Below are 20271 nucleotides of genomic sequence, written 5' to 3' on the forward strand. Positions count from 1 at the left end.
ATTGGCAAGCCAACAGTGGCAATGACTTCCAGTTGTGAAAGCCACTGCTGCTCACAGGACTTGGAGGCCCTTGCAACTGCTAAGAAAATTAGACTGAATGTCGGTCAGGCCCTAATTTGTGTCACCTTGCAACCGTCTGTCTGCACTGTTAGTTTGTTTCACGTGCTGTGTGAATTTAGATACACAGCCTTTTACTTTTGCCCTTATATTTGTTCTGTAATCTGTAGCTTTATCCATTGATTTACTCTTAGACTTGTACTGTCTGTGCATTCCTGTTACAATCTGTTTATGATTTTCAGTATAGCTGACTCATCACCACTACTCCTTGGGCAGTGAAGGCTATTGCAGTAAATGTCCACCTCCTGTGAAGGAATACAGAGAGAAAAAAAACCTCAATTTGAATTTAGTTTGATGGCCAAAAATTCAGAGTTCTTCATTTGAAATGTGATATATTTTTGATCAGCATTTGCAGTGATTGTCTTGTACAATGTTTTTTATTTGTCAAACTGTTAAATGAAATTCTCACTTTCTACGTTATGTTTCCCAGTTTATATAAATTTATTACTTCTATGTCTCTCATACTGCAGTTGTACCTTATGACTTCCAGGCACTTCCTGATTCTCAAACACTTTATGACTTATGAATCACAGTCACTTTCATGCATATTCATGTCATCATGATGACTAATGGACACAAGTGTACATTTTACTAAAATAATAATGAGAGGTCATGACAATAAAATTATACAGTAAAGTTATTTAATGAATAATAAACCAGCTGGTGATGTTTGATTCAGTAACCCATGATCCCAGAGAGTAAATAAGTTGGGATATTCAGATGTTATAAAGCAATTTCTTACACGTCATTCTTCAGATGTTATAATTGTGGTACAAACAAAGGGAAGATTTTCTCAATGTAATCCAGGTGCAAATTGCTCTCATTCTGATAAGTATCTTTTCCTTAAGTTTAAGCTAAAACGTATTTGCATTTGCCGAACAACTACCTTAAATGAGCAGAACACACTCTAGCTTTTAGAAAATAATATTTTCAAAGGTGACCGTGTCAACCCTTGACATTAAGGCCATATTTGATCAAGTGTGGCATCAAAGAACCCTCGCAAAATTAGAATCAATGGAAATCGGGGGGGGGGAAAGCTCCATACTGTTGAAGTCATACCTAGCACAAAGGTAGATGGTTGAGGTTGTTGGGGGTCAGTCAACTCAGCTGTAGGACATCGCTGCAGGAGCTCATCAGGCTACTGTCCTCGGCCCAGGCATCTCCAGCTGCTTATCAGTGAACTTCCCCCCACCATAAGGTGAGAACTGTGGATGTTCACTAATGATTGCACACTGTTCAGCACCAGTCACGACTCCTCAGATACTGAAACAGTTCAAATGCAGCAGGATCGAAACAATATCCAGGCTTGGGCTGACAAGTGACAAGTAACACTCGCACCACACAAATGCCAGGCAGTGACCATCATCAATAAAAGACCATTTAATCACTGATGTCTTTTGATATTCAATGGTGTTACCTTCACTGAATCCCCACTAAACACATCCTGGAGGTTACTATTGAGCAGTAACTAAACTGGACTAGCAATATATATAGTGGCTGCAAGAGCAGGTCAAAGGCTAGATGCAGAAACTCAACAAGACTCCTTAGATAGCACCATTCAAACCCACGACCTTCAAGAAGGACAAGGCCAGTAGATGTATGGGTACACCACCGCCTGCAAGTTCTCCTTCTTGAAGCAACACACCATCCTGACTTGGAAATATATCACCATTCCTTCACTGTAGCTGGCCCAAAGTCCTGGAATTCCCTCCTCAGGGGCATAGTGGGGCAACCTACAGCACATGCACTCCAGTGGTTCAAGAAGACAGCTCACCACTACCTTCTCAAGGGCAGCTGTAGTCAGACAATAAATGATGGCCCAGCCAGTGACACTCTCATCCCATGAATGATTAATAAAAAAAGAAATTAATCTTTATGTCAAAGAAGTGTAACTTGATGCAGTTTGGATAATTATGAGAAAGGGTTTATCACAAAAATAAGTGTTTTGAGTCAGAATACCTGGGTTAACCTGTGAGGAACCTGAATTTCAATAACTAAGAGTAACCTTGATAAACTAGACAAAACCATTTGTTCAGTGTGTTGTGTCCAGTAATCAGTTTTCTTTTCCTTATTCTTGTATGGAATGTTTGGCTTTCAGAGGGCTGTTAAGAGGGAACCACACTATTATGCACCTAAAGTCACATGTAGGCCAGGCAAGGTACAGTTGGCAGATTTGCTTCTGTACAGGCCATGAATAAACCTAGATTTTTTTCTGACAATTGGTAGTGGTTACATAATCACCGAGAGGTAATCTTTTAAATTCTAGATTTTTATTGAATTCAAATTTCGCTATCAGCCAAGCGGGATTTGAATACGCATCTTCAGATTATTAGCCTGGGGTCTTGGATTGCTGGTCCACAGCTGTAGCATCACCACTTCTGAATCATTTTCTTAATAAATGGAAAACAAATGGTAAATTCAGAAAGGTTTAAAATGTGCTTATTAAGGTCCTTGCAACCAAAATGTGGTCTACAAACAAACATAATTAATGAAAGTTCATCATGGAGGTTAATTTACTCTGGGACTGTTGTGAGATTTGTGGGTATGGCCAGCTTCTAGTGCGCAGTTTTTTTTAAAAACTAGAACAAGAAAGTGTAAACCTGAATTAGACTTGGCATAACGTACGCTCGAAATCCTGTGACCTTTTTTGCAATGGTTTGCTGACTCTGGAAGAATTATGTGAAAAGATAATGCAACCTAGTGGAAACCTGAAGCCAATATGTTAGTTTAGTGGAAATGTTATTTGTTTTTATGATAATGCTGTACTACCTTTGCACACGTTTAAAGTTAAATTAGATGTGATACTCATGAATATTTTTTCTTGTTATGTGTTGATTTATCATCTTGGTGGTAGTATGTTTTAATTTATATCAAACTGGTCTCCTGGAAAGGACAATCTAATTTCCTTCTTAAAAAAAACAACGAAGATGTTATAATGTTTTTAAATGAGGAAACAGTGTTCTCTCACTGATGTTCATGAACATAGAACATAGAACATAGAAGAATACAGCGCAGTACAGGCCCTTCGGCCCTCGATGTTGCGCCGATCCAAGCCCACCTAACCTACACTAGCCCACTATCCTCCATATGCCTATCCAATGCCCATAATGATGAAGAAGGATAAGTGTGCACTACAGGGCAAGAGTTATAGATGGAGGCAGGGAAATTATGATGCTGTGAGGCATGATTTAGGATGTGTGGCCTGGAAAAGTAAGCTTCAAGGCAAGGGTGTAATTGATATGTGGAGCTTGTTCAAGGAGCAACTATTGAGTGTCCTTGATAAGTATGTGCCTGTCAGGCAGGGAGGAAAGGGTCGTGTGAGGGAGCCGTGGTTTAATAAGGAATTGGAATCCCTTGTTAAATGGAAGAGGGCGGCCTATGTAAAGATGAGGCGTGAAGGTTCAATTGGGGCGATTGAGAGTTATAAGGTAGCCAGGAAGGACCTGAAGAGAGAGCTAAGAGCAGCAAGGAGGGGACATGAAAGGTCCTTAGTTGGTAGGATTAAGGAAAACCCTAAGGTTTTCTATAGGTATGTCAGGAATAAAAGAATGACTAGGGTAGGAATAGGTCCAGTCAAGGGTAGTAGTGGGAAGTTGCGTGTGGAGGCTGAAGAGATTGGGGAGACACTGAATGAATACTTTTCGTCAGTATTCAATCAGGAACAGGACATTGTTGTCAATGTGAGTACTGAGTCACAAATAAGTAGAATGGATGGCCTGAGGTATGTAGAGAAGAGGTGTTGGAAATTCTGGAAAGGGTGAAAATAGAGAGGTCCCCTGGGCCTGATGGCATTTATCCTAGGATTCTCTGGGAAGCAAGGGAGGAGATTGCAGAGCCATTGGCCTTGATTTTTATGTCCTCATTGTCTACAGGAGTAGTGCCAGAAGATTGGAGGCTAGCAAATGTGGGTCCCTTGTTCAAGAAGGGGAGTAGGGATAACCCTAGTAACTATAGGCCGGTGAGTCTCACTTCTGTTGTGGGCAAAATCTTAGAGAGAATTGTAAGGGATAGGATTTATGAACATCTGGATAGGAATAATGTGAACAAGGATAGTCAGCATGGTTTTGTGAAGGGCAGGTCGTGCCTCACAAACCTTATTGAATTCTTTGAGAAGGTGTCTAAGGAGGTGGACGAGGGGAAAGCAGTAGATGTGGTGTATATGGATTTTAGTAAGGCGTTTGATAAGGTTCCCCATGGTAGACTACTGCAAAAAATACGGAGGTATGGCATTGAGGGTGAGTTGGAGGTTTGGATTAGGAGTTGGCTGGCTGGAAGAAGACAGAGCGTAGTAGTTGATGGCAAAGGTTCATCTTGGAGTGCGGTCACTAGCGGTGTTCTGCAAGGATCTGTTTTGGGACCATTGCTGTTTGTCATTTTTATAAATGACCTGGAGGAGGGGTGAGCAAGTTTGCGGATGATACGAAAGTCGGAGGAGTTGTAGACAGTGAGGAAGGATGTGGCAGGTTACAGCGGGATATAGATAAGCTGCAGAACTGGGCAGAAAGGTGGCAAATGGAGTTCAATGTAGCTAAGTGTGAGGTGATTCACTTTGGTAAGAGTAATAAAAAGATGGGGTACTGGGCTAACGGTCGGATACTTGGTAGTGTGGATGAGCAGAGGGATCTTGGTGTCCAGGTACACAAATCTTTGAAAGTTGCCACCCAGGTAAATAGTGCGGTGAAGAAGGCATATGGCGTACTGGCTTTTATTGGTAGAGGAATTGAGTTCCGGAGTACTGAGGTCATGTTGCAGTTGTATAAGACTCTGGTGCGGCTGCATCTGGAGTATTGTGTGCAGTTTTGGTCGCCATACTATAGGAAGGATGTGGAGGCACTGGAACGGGTGCAGAGGAGGTTTACCAGAATGTTGCCTGGTATGGTAGGAAGATCGTATGAGGAAAGGCTGAGGCACTTGGGGTTGTTTTCATTGGAGAAAAGAAGGTTTAGGGGTGACTTGATAGAGGTGTATAAGATGATTAGGGGTTTAGATAGGGTCGACAGTGAGAATCGTTTTCCACGTATGGAGTCAGCTATTACAAGGGGGCATAGCTTTAAACTAAGGGGGGGTAGCACAATGAGAAGCACAATGGTCATCCTCTTACTGTTTATTGTTTTGAAGTATGTTACACTGAGCATTGTTTTTACTCCTTTGCTGTAGGAGTGGAACCTTCACTACCACAAGAGCGTCGAACACCAGTCACACCATCATCCTCCTCCAGATACCACCGTCGCCGGTCATCAGGGTCACGAGATGAACGTTACAGATCAGGTATGACAGTAGCTCAACTTTAATTATTTCCACATCACGAACTAGGTTTGTAATTCAAAGCAATGTTTTTTGCAGTTATGGAACCAACAAAATCTGTTATGACACTATTGTGTTAATACCATAATGGTGGAAATTATTCCACTCTTTCCTCCTCCCAGCACTGCTTAAGAGGTCCTTCCTTCAAGGTATTTGTATTTTCTGCAGTGTTCTGTTGTAATGATAACTCCAAGAATATTTGCAAGTAGCTGTAGGTGTTGTTACAGCTGTGACATCTCTTTTGTAGTTCTAAAATGATTCATTTGTGAGAACAAAGGTCCAGTTCAAGTTGTTGAAAATTCTGACAGCACACCTATTCAAACTAAGAATTAAGGCTGTGTACTAAATTGCAAGTATAACATGTTAATACATTTCTTGGTGAGCCATCTGTTAATTAATTAACAACTTGCTTCCTCACTTTTATGTTATAGCCTCCCACCCCTCTCCATTCCACACCCGAACTTAAATACCTTTCGCTATCTTCACTTTCCTTTTCTCTGTGTATCTGCAAATATGACCATCCATTGCCATCCTTTCTCTGCACTTTACTTTCTTGAGTTGTTGGATGAACAGGCTATGATTCTCTTTTCTCAAATTAATTCTGTTACATTGAGGGAGATGATAGGTAATTAAATGTTGCCATGTTAAATATCTGTTCACTTAATAACATGAGTAATATTACTCCTAACTGTTAGAAAATATATTGATCATTCACGATGGCCTCATAGAAACTTTTGAAGCTAAAAATATTTTATATCTCACAATTATCCTTTGTGATCTGAAACCACTTTATGATTAAGACTTGCAAATCTTAGTAAACAAATTGTTTTAACAAATTATATTTTTTGTTTGTCAATCCTCTGAATAAGGAATATGTTCTAATGGTTAGTTTACATAGAATTTCCATTATTTATAATTACCAAAACCCAGAGGTGGTTGGGAGAGTGGGTTGGGGAATCAGAAGGTTCTCTGGAAGGGCAGTCAGAAACCTTGAGAACTCCAGGAAGAATCAGAGACTTTGGGTAGAAGTTTAAGGGAGTGGGTGGACAGCTCACTCTCTGCTCAGCCTGACCCTTTTTCCAAGACTGATGTTCCAACAGTTGATGAAGGAGCCTGATGTGAAGCCATAAAACATATGGGCTAGCTCCAGTAATGCAGTGTGAGGCTTCTGCCCCCATCTCCCTCTTATACCCGACCTACGGTTTTAATTGGCAAATTTCTTTATTTCCTTTAAAGTAAAGACAAGCAAAATATTGTTTCACTTCATCTGCGATTTCTGTAATGTCAATTATTAATTCCCTGTTTTCCTTTTAAGAGGATCATGTTACTGACACTCATGTTACTTACTGTTTTCCTTTTAAATATCTATTAAAACATGAATGCCTTTGACTCACCCCATCCTCAATAGGAACATGGGCCACAGGGAAAGTTGGGAACCTCATTTTAAGTGAGATGGGTACTGAGGATCTCAGCGATAGGGAAGTGGTCAGAGACCTCTTTGTGTGGAGGGCAGAGTTGAGGGTGCTGGGTGGTAAGAAGCCTTACTTGGGGAGGGAATAATGATGAGTCCATGGTCGGAGGCCTTTGGATGCAGAGGTAGTCACCAGATACCTCAGGCAAAAAGGGTTGAGATTTGGGGTCTTTGGTGTTGGAGGTGGGGAGGATACTGTGGATATGGGACCGGAGAAGATGGGAGGGGGTGCTGATGTTGCCTTTAGAAGCATTGGAGATGGCTGGAAGATCTTGCTGGAAGAAGGGGGCTTACCCTGGTCACTAAATGACAGCTCAGAAATAGATTAAATATTGCTTTACATTCAATGTCACTTGCAACCTATTATGTCCTGGGTTTTAATTGATAAATATGATCAGTTTTGTAAAATTGAAACTAAATAATTTAACTTAATGAAAGAAGTAGTGTGATGCTTATTTTGTATCATTTTGGTTATGTGAGAGGGACTTCTGAAGCTTGTTGGAAAAGTCGCATATTAAATTATTTGTTGTAATGCAACTGTTGTTGAACCACCGTGTGTACAGCAGGGTTTTTCTTTATGAAGGGTCTCCCTGAGTAAATAATGATTAGGATCTGTTGTATTGGTGGTTGTAAATAATTTATGAACAAGAGGTTTGTCTTTAATAAGTATATTCCTCATGGGATTTCTGTGTGATGAGTTTCAAAAGTGGACATTTCTGTGGGTTTAAATTTCTGTGATAATATCTAAACCTTGTATTCACCCCTTTCTCAGATGTTCACACAGAGGCAGTGCAAGCTGCTCTTGCCAAACATAAAGAGAGAAAAATGGCAGTTCCTATGCCATCGAAAAGACGGTCTCTGGTGGTGCAAACCTCAATGGATGCCTATACACCTCCAGGTAAATTAAAACAATCCCATTCCATTGAATTATGACCTAACATTGTATTGCTTATGTTGTGCATTTGTTTAGTAAAGTATATGCAATTCACAAAAAATAAATGGAATTTTAAAATTATTACACCACTAAGCTGCAGTTCTGATAATTGCCATAATTTTTCAGTATTTAGATGGTTCCTGCTGTTTTCAATTCCTTTAAATTTGTGTCTTTCAAATGAGAATAATGAAGTCATGAAAAGGTTGAATTACCCAGAAAGCATGCTGTTGAATTTCTTACATTATGTTGTCATATGTCTGCTGTGTCCAAGAATGTACATGGAAAATCTCTGCATGCATACATTTGAAAAATTAATTTGAATTAAAACTGAAATTGGACTTTTTTCATCAACTTCAAACTGAAATAATGATAGCATCTTGGGAGCTCCTTCATGTTCTACACTAACAAAGGAAAGCAGATGATTTGAAGCCATTTATTGTGGAAACTTTCCAGACGTTTCTGAAATCATTTTCCACAAACCTGCCCATCGCACCATGCACAAAAAAGGCGAATGTAATGCATTATCCAATTAATAATTGGTTAATTTCTTTTGTTTAAAATCTGTTCCATCCTCCCTTATAAACTTTTACCTGCACTGCCTCTACCTTCTTCAGAGTGCACCATATCTGATTTGAGATGTGTATAATACTCCTTTGTGAGCAGTTGAATTGACTTGCCCAGCAATTTGTTTTCATTCTCCCCATTTGACAGATCACTGGTGCTGTTTTTTAAAGCCTGGGGACAACATGGCATTGTTTAAGAACTAATTGTGTGCACGATGGCAAATGTGATCTTGCATCCTATTATTTTATGACAGAATGCACTTATTATTATATCAGTTCAACCTGTTCCAATCTCTTCCACAGCTATTTTTGGCATTTATTTGTGGAAGACTGGCACCTTAGTACCACGTCACAGGTAGTTCTGATGCAGACTGATGTACATTGGGAGTTAACATTGAGATCTACTGAGCCCAGTTATTTCCTGCAATTTTGTTTTGGTGAAGATTAAGTATAGTACTTCCAAAAATACAGAATATACACATGAAATCTGAATCATGTACTTATTTGATCACATAAAATCAATATTATAGTAAAACAGTGGCAGAACGCTTTAAGAATTACAATCAAGATCAGTCCCATAGTGGGCAGCACGTTGGCACAGTGGTTAGCACTGCTGCCTCTCAGTGCCTGAGACCCGGGTTCAATTCCCGCCTCAGGCGACTGACTGTGTGGAGTTTGCACGTTCTCCCCGTGTCTGCGTGGGTTTCCTCCGGGTACTCCGGTTTCCTCCCACAGTCCAAAGATGTGCAGGTCAGGTGAATTGGCCATGTTAAATTGCCCGTAGTGTTAGGTAAGGGGTAAATGTAGGGGCATGGGTGGGTTGCGCTTCAGCGGATCGGTATGGACTTGTTGGGCCGAAGGGCCTGTTTCCATGCTGTAATGTAATCTAATCTAATCTAAATTTGTTGGAGTAGGGAGAGAGAATATCTCTAGCCTCAACTCTTCTCCTCTTAAAGATTGAATCCCTCAACCATACATCTGCTTTTCTTCAGTTGATTATTCCTTGAATATGTTAATACATTTGTGTTGTCTGAGAGCTGTGCTTAAATCCTTCACGATTGCCATCACCACCACCTCTACATACTGCCCAATTATTACATTCCTTTTCTGTCTCAGATCCTCAAATGTCTTTTCCGTCCTACTCTCTTGAATCCCTTCTGTGAGGATTTTGTTTCATCTCTAAAGACTGCATTAATCTAAGTTAATAATGGAATTCTTAACAACCTACAAATGCATGCATTATTCCTCCCTCCATTCCTTGGCATCACCAAACCTTCTAATGTAATTAATCACTTTTTTCTCTGCCATTCTCATTTGGTTCTATTTATACCTCCACTAATCTGACTTGATTTAACCTCAGCAGATGATTAAGGCAATTCCTATTTTGCTAATCCATTTTAGAGGGAACAATACCAAACGAATTTTGAAGATATGAAAGATGCAATAGAGATGCAACTTTTTTAGACATATGTAAATGTATGCATGTACACATTTTTCATTTCAGGAACAATATACTTCAAAAACCAAGTAATTAAGATAAAGTAGAAAGCTATTAGGTTCTGGCAGTTTCTTCAGATATATGTTTTGTCAAAGGATTTGCCACTTGACAAATTATTGATTAACCTCTTACTCATTTCATGATTTGTCTCAAATAGTTGTGGCTATTTGTCCAGTATGCTCAGTCATTCTCATGGAATTTTCATTCCAAGGAGATAGGGACCACCATCTACCAAAACAGGACAGAGGTAGTCACGGAGGTTGGCAAATATAGTGGCAGGTCATGCCCCCTCAATTTCCTCTATGCCCCCTTCACCCTCAAGACTCCTCCATATGCCTAACAGCCCCTCCAAACCACCATGTCCCTTGTGTTTTTCCTCCATGCTCCTCAATCTCTTTATTTCCACCATACATGCTCCATTCCTGTTTTTCCCACACCCATTAGTTACAGAAGTAACATACTCTGTATTGACACCTTTAAGTCTTGGAGATGCTATTGAAACTATCTAAATAAATTAATTGCCATTCAAAATACACTTGGTAGATATTTCCACACCGTATGCTCATATGTTTATCAATAAAATATAGCTATTTATACACCTGTTGAGACAGACTTTAATGCACTTTATATCTCTTCATTATGCCCAAATAAATAATAAGTATTGACAAGCAGCTTCATAGAAAGAGAAACTTATTATCTGTCATAAAACTGTCAATCAAACAAAATCTAGCAGCCCCTTCACAGCTGCATACATATTCCCCACAGGATTCAATCCATTAGTGGCACTAGGAGCATAGCCTGACATTCATAATGAAGCTATCAGATAAAACAGATGGTCAGCGATCTGTTCAGGAATAAGACAGTAAATGCAATTGAACTTCACTAAGGGCTTTGTTACAGTTCCATTTGCAAGGTGGGTACTGAACATAGGAGATAGTGAGGACTGCAGATGCTGGAAAGTCAGAGTCGATAAAGTGTGGAGCTGGAGAAAGCACAGCAGATCAAGCAGCATCGGAGGAACAGGAGAGTCGACGTTACAGATCATGATCCCTAATGAAGGGTCCCAACCCAAAATGTCAAATCTCCTGCTCCTCTGATGCTGCTTGACCTGCTGTGCTTTTTCCAGCTCTACCCTTTATCAGGTACTGAAAATAAACAAGTGGAAATCAATGGAGATTTTTTACATTGAACATATTGGTGGTTGCCAGATCCCAGAAAGCAGAGATTTGTTAACATTCTGAGAGAATGTTACCAGAGTTTTGCAATCTCTTTTGTTTAAAATCTTTATCAATAATCTTCCATTAAGTATTGCAAGCAGCTTGCAGATGATACAGAGGGATTGAAGATTGCAGGATCCACAGCTGAACAAGCCGAGCAACATGAGGGTTTAAATAAACTTGGGATTTGGACAGATAGGTGGCAGATGAAAGTAAGCGAGTATGTTCCCACAAAAAGGAAAGGTGAGAGGTAACAGAATTGCTGCTTTTAGGATTCCAGCAAAACAAAACTATGACATGGTATTTCAGCTCATCCAGAACAGGAGAGCCAAGGAAAACAGTCTGCCTCCTGAAGGAGAATAAATTCAAAACTAATCTGCCAAAATAATATAGTGAACGAGTGCTCACACTATCAGGCAGACTCCCTCGGGAGTTGATAGATGGAATTAGTTTGATTCATTCAGTTGCAAATTAGATAGTTCTGTTTCGAAAAGTAATATGTTGGCATATAATATGAGTAATTCGAGAGATGACAAATGGTAAGTGTTACATGCTCCAGAGGAACAGGTACCTTTGGATACATGGGTTTCCAAAGCTCCCTCTCACTGGTGTTTTCTTTACATCATTTACACTTGCCTTGTAGACTAATTAATAGAGATTTTGCTTTTAAATTGATCGAGATTTATTGCTATGATTAGTCAGTAGCTTCATTACCACTGAATCATGCAGCTACGATTTATGGGAGAAGGAACTGGATGAACCTGTGGTCTTTTATCATCCAGCAACTCCTTGATTTCTAAAGGGACTTAGCAGTGACACATAGCTCCACAGTATAGCATCCCTTATGCTGTAATATTCCTGTTGTTATAAAATAGCATATTCTGTGACTAACCATGAGGCAATGTCCTGGAAGATCCTTTAATTAAATTTAAAAGTTCTGAGAGCATCCATCACACTACAAAAGTGTTTAAAAAAGAAGAAACAAATGGCAATTATTTCATGCTGAGGCCAATTACACATTATTAGCTGTGGAAATTGAAGTTTGTAGATAAGCCTGGAGCTGGTAAGATACATCAATTAGAACCTTTAGCCTCAAAGGCCTGTTTAAACACAGGCTGTTCTTAGCATGGTCCTATATAACTTTCAGTCATAAATAAAATGTAATATCCAACTTACTGTGAGCAGTACCAATTATGATCTGTAACATAGTTGTCTTGATTTACTAATTTCCACATGCTGATAATGGCTCAGAATTTGTTGAGCTGATGATAATTTTTATAAGAGAGTCATTTAGCTCACAGACAGCTGGTTTGCAATGCAGAGTGAGGCCAGCAGCACAAGTTCAATTCCCGTAATGACTGAGGTCACCATGAAAGACCTGCCTTCTCAATCTCTCCCCTCACCCAAGGCATGGTGCCCCTCAGATTGAACTCAATACTAGTTGTGCCTCTCTAAGGAGAATCCAACCCTATCATCCTCTGTGGTGTCTTTCCCTTTATCTGATGTTCATTTGGATGTGTCACTGCCAAATTCACACCACAAATTGCAATTAGAATACAGGAATATGCCACCAGAAGCCTTGTGGCAAATGTCTTGTATGGTGTGACATAGTAAAAAAGCAGTTCATAGAACAGTACAACTCAGTACAGGCCCTTTGGCCCACGATGTTGTACTGATCTTTTATTCTATTCTGAGATCAAACTAACCTACATTTCACTGTCATCCTTGTGCCTATCCAAGAGTCGTTGAAATGCCCCTAATGTATTTGACTCTACTACCACAACTGACAGTGCATTCCATGCACCCACCACACACTGTGTAAAGAACCTACCTCTGACATCTCTCCTAAACCTTCCTCCAATCACCTTAAAATTATGCCCCCTTGTTATAGCCACTTCCACCTTTGGAAAAAGACTCTGGCTATCCACTCTATACCTCTCATCATCTTGTACACCTCTATCGAGTCATCTCGCATTCTTCTTTTAGGCTGGGGCTGTTTTCCCTGGAGCATTGGAGGCTGAGGGGTGACCTTATAGCAAAATTATGAGGGGCATGGATAGGGTAAATAGACAAAGTCTTTTCCCTGGGGTCGGGGAGTCTAGAACTTGAGGCTTAGGTTTAGGGTGAGAGGGGTAAGATATAAAAAAGACCTAAGGGTCAACGTTTTCACACAGAGGGTGGTACGTGTATGGAATGAGCTGCCAGAGGAAGTGATGGAGGCTGGTACAATTGCAACATTTAAGAGGCATTTGGATGGGTATATGAATAGGAAGGGTTTGGAGGGATATGGGCCAGGTGCTGGCAAGTGGGACTAGATTGGGTTGGGCTATCTGGTCGGCATGGACGGGTAGGACCGAAGGGTCTGTTTCCATGCTGTACATCTCTACGACTCTATGACTCAAAGAGAAAAGCCTTAGGTCCCTCAACCTTTCTTCATAAGACATGCCCTCCAGTCCATGCAGTATCCTGGTAAATCTTCTCTGCACCCTTTCTAAAGCTTCCTCATTCTTCCTGTAATGAGATGACCATAACTGAACACAGGAGTGGTCTAACCAGGGCACTGTAGAGCAGTAGCATAACCTCACGGCTGTTAGACTCAATTCCCCCATTAATGAAAGCAAACACACCTTCTTAACAACCCTATCAACTTGGTTGGCAACTTTTGAGGGATCTTTGGACATGGACCCCAAGATTCCTCTGTTCCTCTACACTGCCAAGATTCCTGCCTTTAACCTTGTAAACTGCATTCAAATTTGACCTTCCAAAATGAATCACTTCACATTTTTCCAGGTTGAACTCCATCTGCCGCTTCTCAATCCAGCTCAGCATCCCGCCAATGTCCCATTGCAAACTACAACAGCCCTCCACACTATCCACAACTTCACCAACCTTCGTGTTACATAGTGTCATTTTCAAAATTGACCCTCTGAGGAAGTATGGACTAAAGGTTACAGTGATGTTAAGTAATTTTCTACTGTGACATAGACGGGACTTTGCCTAGAGATTGTAAACATGGCCTATGGAAACAGTTGAAACTTTATTGCTGGAACAGCACAGCAGGTCAGGCAGCATCCAGGGAACAGGAGATTCGACGTTTCGGGCACAGGCCCTTCTTCAGGGCCTGTGCCCGAAACGTCGAATCTCCTGTTCCCTGGATGCTGCCTGACCTGCTGTGCTGTTCCAGCAATAAAGTTTCAACTTTGATCTCCAGCATCTGCAGACCTCACTTTCTCCTATGGAAACAGTAGCATGCAAGTGATTTTCAGATTTTTCAATAAAAATCAGGCTGTTTTTATGATTAGTAATCTCATGCTATTACTAATAGAAGAGCAAGGAATTCTCCTGTTGTCATTTTCAATTGTTATCCCAAAACCAATACTATGAGAAACAGATTATCCTGTAATTTTATTTTTGTCCTTTAACGAGTGTTGGTGTCACTGGCTAGGCTAGCAATAATTTCCCACTAGCTACCCTTAAGAAGTTAGGAGAAAGTGAGAACTGCAGATGCTGGAGATCAGAGCTGAAAAATGTGTTGCTGGAAAAGCGCAGTAGGTCAGGCAGCATCCAAGGAACAGGAGAATCAACGTTTCGGGCATAAGCCCTTCTTCAGGAATGAGGAGGGTGTGCCAAGCAGGCTAAGATAAAAGGTAGGGACTTGGGGGAGGGGCGTTGGGAATGCGATAGGTGGAAGGAGGTTAAGGTGAGGGTGATAGGCCGGAGAAGGGGTGGGGGCGGAGAGGTCAGGAAGAAAATTGCAGGTCAAGAAGGCTGTGCTGAGTCCAAGGATTGGGACTGAGATAAGGTGGGGAGGGGAAATGAGAAAGCTGGACATATCTGCATTCATCCCTTGTGGTTGGAGGGTTCCTAGGCAGAAGATGAGTCCTTAAGAAGTTGGTGGTAAACTGCCTTCTTAAACACTGTGTAGCACCCACAGTGCTTTTAGGGAATTGTGGGATTGTGACGCAGTGACTGTGAAGGAATGCCGATATAGTTCCAAGTCAGGATGTTCTGTGGCTTGAAAGAGAACTCACAGGTGCTAGATTCCCATGCATCTGCTGACCTTTTCTCTCTAGGTAGTAGAGGTGGAAGGTGTATTGAAGGGTCCTTATGACTTACTGCAGTGCATCTTATTGGTAGCATACATTACTGCCACAGTATATCACTGATGGTGAGCGTGAACTCTTAAGACCTTAAAGGGGTGCCATTAAGCAGACTGCTTTGTCCTGAATGGTGTTGAGCTTTTTGTAAATATGTTTGTAGGATGTGGGCATTGCTGGCTTTGCCAGTGTTGATTATCCATCCCTACTTACCTTTGACAGTGTGATGGTATATTGACATCTTGCACTGCTGCACTCCTTAGTCGATAGGTATGTTTGCAAGCAGGGAGTTCCAGATTTTTGTCCAGTGACAGTGAAAGAATAGAATGGTATGTGGCATGGGGGGAGGGGGGCAGAGGGTGTATCTGCTATGCATGTCCTTCTAGATGTAGAGATTGCAGATCTAGAAGACGGTGTTGAAGGAGATTTAATGAGTTTCTGGAGTGCATATTGTAGTTGGTGCACACTACTCCCATTGTCTGTCACTGGTGGGAAAACGGAATGTTGTAAGTGGTGTTTGGGGTGCCAGTCCAGTGGGCAGCTTTGTCCTGGATGGTATTGACCTTTCAAGGCTTTTGAGCTGGACCCCCATCCAAGCAAGTGGAGAGTATTCCAACCAACTTCTTTCTTATAAATGATAGACATGCTCTGGGGAGTCAAGATAAGAGTTATTCGCTGCAGGATTCCAACCTGCTCTTGTGGCTACAATATTTAAATGGTTCACCTGTTTCAGTTTCTGGTCAATGATTCTGCCTGGAATGGAACCCTGCGAAACATCTGAAGTGACTTCTTAGGTCTAAGATGATAGATCTCCACCAACCACATCCATCTCCCTTTGTGCATAGTATGAGTCTAACCAACAGAGAGTTTTCTTTTGTTTTCCATTCAGTCTGGTTTTGCGATGGCTCCTCGATCTCACACTTGGTAAACTGCCAAATCAATATCAAGTGCTTTCACTCACATCTCGTTTTGAGAATTCAGCTCTTCTGTCCATGTTGAACTGAGAGGTCTGCAGCCATGAGGCTCTGGCAGAACACCAACAGTACATCATTTCTAGGTTATTGCGAAGCAAGTACCGCTTGATGATCCCTTTCATCACTAAACTATTTATCAGTTGGATGGTAATTGGCCAGGTTGGATATGTTCTGCTTTTTTTTGTGCACAGGACATATCTGGGCAATTTTCCTAGTTTTCAACGATATCCTAGTGTTGTAGCTGTAATGGAACAATTTCTCAAAGGAAACTGCTAATTCTGGAGCACAAGGCTTCAATACTATTGCTGGAATGTTTGTAAGAGCCAATAGCCTTGGATGTACCCTGTGTTTTCTGATATCATGTGGAGTGAGTTGAATTGGCTGAAGACTGACATTAGTGATGCTGGGGACCTCAAGAAGGAGTCAGAGATAGGCCATGCAGTTGACACTTCTCGGCGAAGCCTTATCTTTTACACTGATAGGTTGGGCTCCCTGATAATTGAGGGTGGAAATATTTGTGGAGCCTCTGACTTCTGTTAGTTGTTTAATTGTCCACCACCATTCATGACTGGATGAGCTCAGATGTGATCTTTCAGTTATGGGATTGCTTACCTCTCTTTTGTGCTGCTTCTGCTACATCACATGCTAATCATCCTGTGTTCTAGCAACTCATTTTGCTCTTTCCAGTTATTCTCTGCTTGCTTTCTTCTAAGCAAACTGTTCAGAGATGTTATTACACATCTCTGGAGCAAGTAAGACCTGAACCCAGGCCTCCCATTCTAGAGGTAGGGACACCACCACTGCACCACAAGCAGGCCCCTCCAATTATTCTCAATTTTAAAAAAACCTATTTTTCTAACTAACTTGTTCAGACATGTTTTTATTATATACTTCTGGAGCAGGTGGGACTTCAACCCAGGCCTCATGGTCCAGGAGTAAGGAGACTGCCAATGTACCACAAGAGGCCCCCTATAATTATCCTCAGATGAACTAAGGACAATTCTATTCACCTGTCACATCGCACACAGCATGAATTGCGTAAAGTCAATGTGCAGGTGGTGCAAGCAATTCTGAAGACAAATGGTGTATTGGTCTTTATTGCTGCAATTGTACAAGGTTTTGATAAACTGGAGTACTGTGTGGGGCTTGGGCCTCCGTACCTAAGGAAAGACATATCTGCCTCAGGGGATAAATTGAATATTCATGAGAAGGTTGTCCTGTGGAGGAAACCTTGAGTTGTATGAGCCTGCACTCTGCTGTTTTTAAGAATGAGGAGTTATTTGATTCAGACACACAAAGATTCTAAGAATGCTTTACAGGTTAAATACTGAAAGGATATTCCCCTTAGCTGGAGAATTTAGAACTTGGAGGCATTTCAGACTCAGATTAAACATTTCATAATTCAGCTGCTCATAAATCTTTGGAGGTAGATGCTCAGTCACAGAATGTTCAAGGTTGAGGTAGATACATTTTTTTGGACTGAATGGCCAGGATTTTCAAATGAGACTCTCAGCACATTTGTGGTTCTGCAAACCTGAAGGTTAGAAATGGTTGCCCAGATGCTAGATTTTCAGTCTCATAGCAGAGTTGAGGTTGGGCTAATTTAGAAGTCAAAGTGCACAAGGACCCCAGAAATAGGAGGGCATTGGACATGGAGGCAGACTGAGAAGATCTGTTCAGGGCTCCAGCTCTCTGTCTAATATTTAAAAAGAAAGACCAAAATGTAAAGCCTTCTTCCATGCCTTATCCCTCCCTTCAATCTCCCCAACATGATCCATATGCCCATTAATACCACCCCACATCACCTCACACTCTTCATGCCCTCTATGCCAACCTATATCATATAACCAACCCACATGGCCTATCTTACCCTCCTTGCCAACCTATGTCTTTGCACCTATGTCATTGTCATTTATAAACCTGAATGCCAACTCATGCCCCCCATCCTTCACCATTTGTCCTTAAAGCTCCCATGCCAACTCATTCAGTATTCAAAATGCAATGTATGCAGAGTAAACCTGGTAAAGGAGTTCTGATCTTTGGGCATTTTGCATCAATAGTCAGGCTATCTTTATAACAAATTGGAACATATTTGAAGACTGGGCCAAATTTTGAAACCAGTGGACAACTTATCATTTTTATTGCATTTGAACACAAGAAAAATTTGAATGTGGTTTCATCCAGAGACTGTTGTCCTGTGAGGAGGATGTATTGCTAACGATTGAGTCTACAATAAAACAATATAATTTATTTTACAGTAACATATTGATTGTGCGGTAACTATACATTTATATGAAAACAGCACCGTAATTGAGTTTGGAAGGTTCGTTGTAATAATATTTAAGAAGCTCTCCAATCTACACAGTTAGTTTTTCTGATTTTTATCCCTTGAATGTTGACAACTCACATAAAATCATTTAAACAGTTGACAATTTCTAACACACTCCTGAAACTGATGATTCAATTGTAATTTTATTCCCCAGTCATTAGCCAGCTCACTTCAGGGCCATATTGCATTCCTCCTTACTCTGTTTAATTTTAATTTTAACAGATGTGCACAATAGGCCACAAAATTGATCAGAAAACAGTGATAACAAGCATTTGAATTGCGGTGGTACAATACAAATGGGAATGAATGAAAATCTGAGAGATTGTGGGGGAGGAGAGTGTGCACACATTGTCCCTGAACCATCTGCACAAAGCAGTGCTCATTTTACAGAAGAGACAATACAACAGATCATTTTCTTTTTTAATCTAGTGTCTAGTATACCTCCTTTTCAGTTGAAATATCAATACGCTGAAAAGGACTATCAGTTTAATTGAATTGATTCAAGGATTTAACTGTCCTTCGTTAACACTTTAAGAACTATAGTTCCATTGCTGCATATAATTCAACACTGCACATTAAAATTACTTTTGGATGATTGGTCTTGCATGCAACAAATTATAGTATTAAGATTGTAGATCAAGTGCCAAACTTGATCTCCAGCTTTATTCTAACTGTGCAATGATTTCTGCATTAGTAAATTGCCTAAAACAGAACTGAGTCCCTCACCTTGATATGACCAGGCGAACCAGTTTCAATACAGATTGAGTTGGAGAATGACACTGTGATGGAATGCCTGATCCGTGACTGAGGCTGAATTCAGAAATTTCCAACCACTTCTTCAATTCTAGTTTATATCATGGCAAGAAAGAACGATAAAATAGTGGATATATTTATGCTTAGAATGCCTTAATTATGATTTTTCTTTTAGCAAGAAACTCAATATAAATTTTTCTTTCTAGGTTCTTGAAAATCTGCTAACCAAAAAATATCAAGATATGGAACTTCAGTTCATTCACATTGGAACCAGAAAAAACATTTTTTTTTCATACTAATTTTTAAATACCCTGAACATTTCTACATGCATTAAACATTCTTTACATATATTTAATGGTGTGTGGAAGAAAGACAAAGCATTTCTAAAGTTGGAAAGGTTTCTCAGGAGTCAGAAGGTTTTTGATTATGGTTTCTTATTTGCATTCCAATGCACTAATGCAGTGCCTTCAACGAGTAAAGAGATAAACAGGAGAAAGTAAACTGTGAACACAATGGAAACATTTTATTGAGAAGCTTTTGCAAATGATCTAATGTTTTTCCTTCTGTAGATACCTCATCTGGTTCAGAAGATGAGGGATCAGGGCAAGGTGATTCCCAAGGAACCCCCTCCTCCAGCCAAGGCAGTCTGAATATGGAACACTGGATAAGTCGAGCAATCCATGGGTCCACCACATCTTCTACCAACTCCTCCTCTTCTACACAGAGCGGTGGAAGTGGTGCTGCTAATGCACTGGCTGATGTCATGACACAAACGCACATCGGTTGGTACCAGTATCTATGCTCACGCAAGTTTCTTTATTTTCTCATCTTTTGCAACGTTGCTTGAAAAGGAATCCTGTGTACTTTGGTTTGTTTGACGAATAACCTAGGCCATTTCTTGATAATCAGTTGGATCGTGATCCTGAGTTAACTGATTCTAAGTCCTCTTTGATGTATTTTGGAGAAGGTAAAGTCTCCAGATTAGATTTTCTTATGTCAACTTCCCAAACTGTT

The 20271-nt window shown here is 40.6% G+C and overlaps 1 protein-coding gene across 5 annotated transcripts in view; it reads left to right on the forward strand.

Annotated features, from left to right (window-relative positions):
• The window catches only part of LOC122550323 (disco-interacting protein 2 homolog C), a 615797-nt gene that overhangs the window by 387711 nt on the left and 207815 nt on the right, over window positions 1–20271 (forward strand). For all 5 annotated transcript variants that reach the window (XM_087987546.1, XM_087987548.1, XM_087987547.1 and 2 more), the window contains 3 exons: window positions 5275–5385; window positions 7665–7790; window positions 19827–20039. In XM_087987546.1, coding sequence (XP_087843672.1) covers window positions 5275–5385; window positions 7665–7790; window positions 19827–20039 — 450 coding nt within the window. The remainder of the gene's footprint in view (window positions 1–5274; window positions 5386–7664; window positions 7791–19826; window positions 20040–20271) is intronic.

This window comes from Chiloscyllium plagiosum, unplaced genomic scaffold, assembly GCF_037043375.1.
Source record: "Chiloscyllium plagiosum isolate Xiang-an unplaced genomic scaffold, Cpla_swu_hap1 HiC_scaffold_5, whole genome shotgun sequence".
NCBI classification, from domain to species: Eukaryota; Metazoa; Chordata; class Chondrichthyes; order Orectolobiformes; family Hemiscylliidae; genus Chiloscyllium; species Chiloscyllium plagiosum.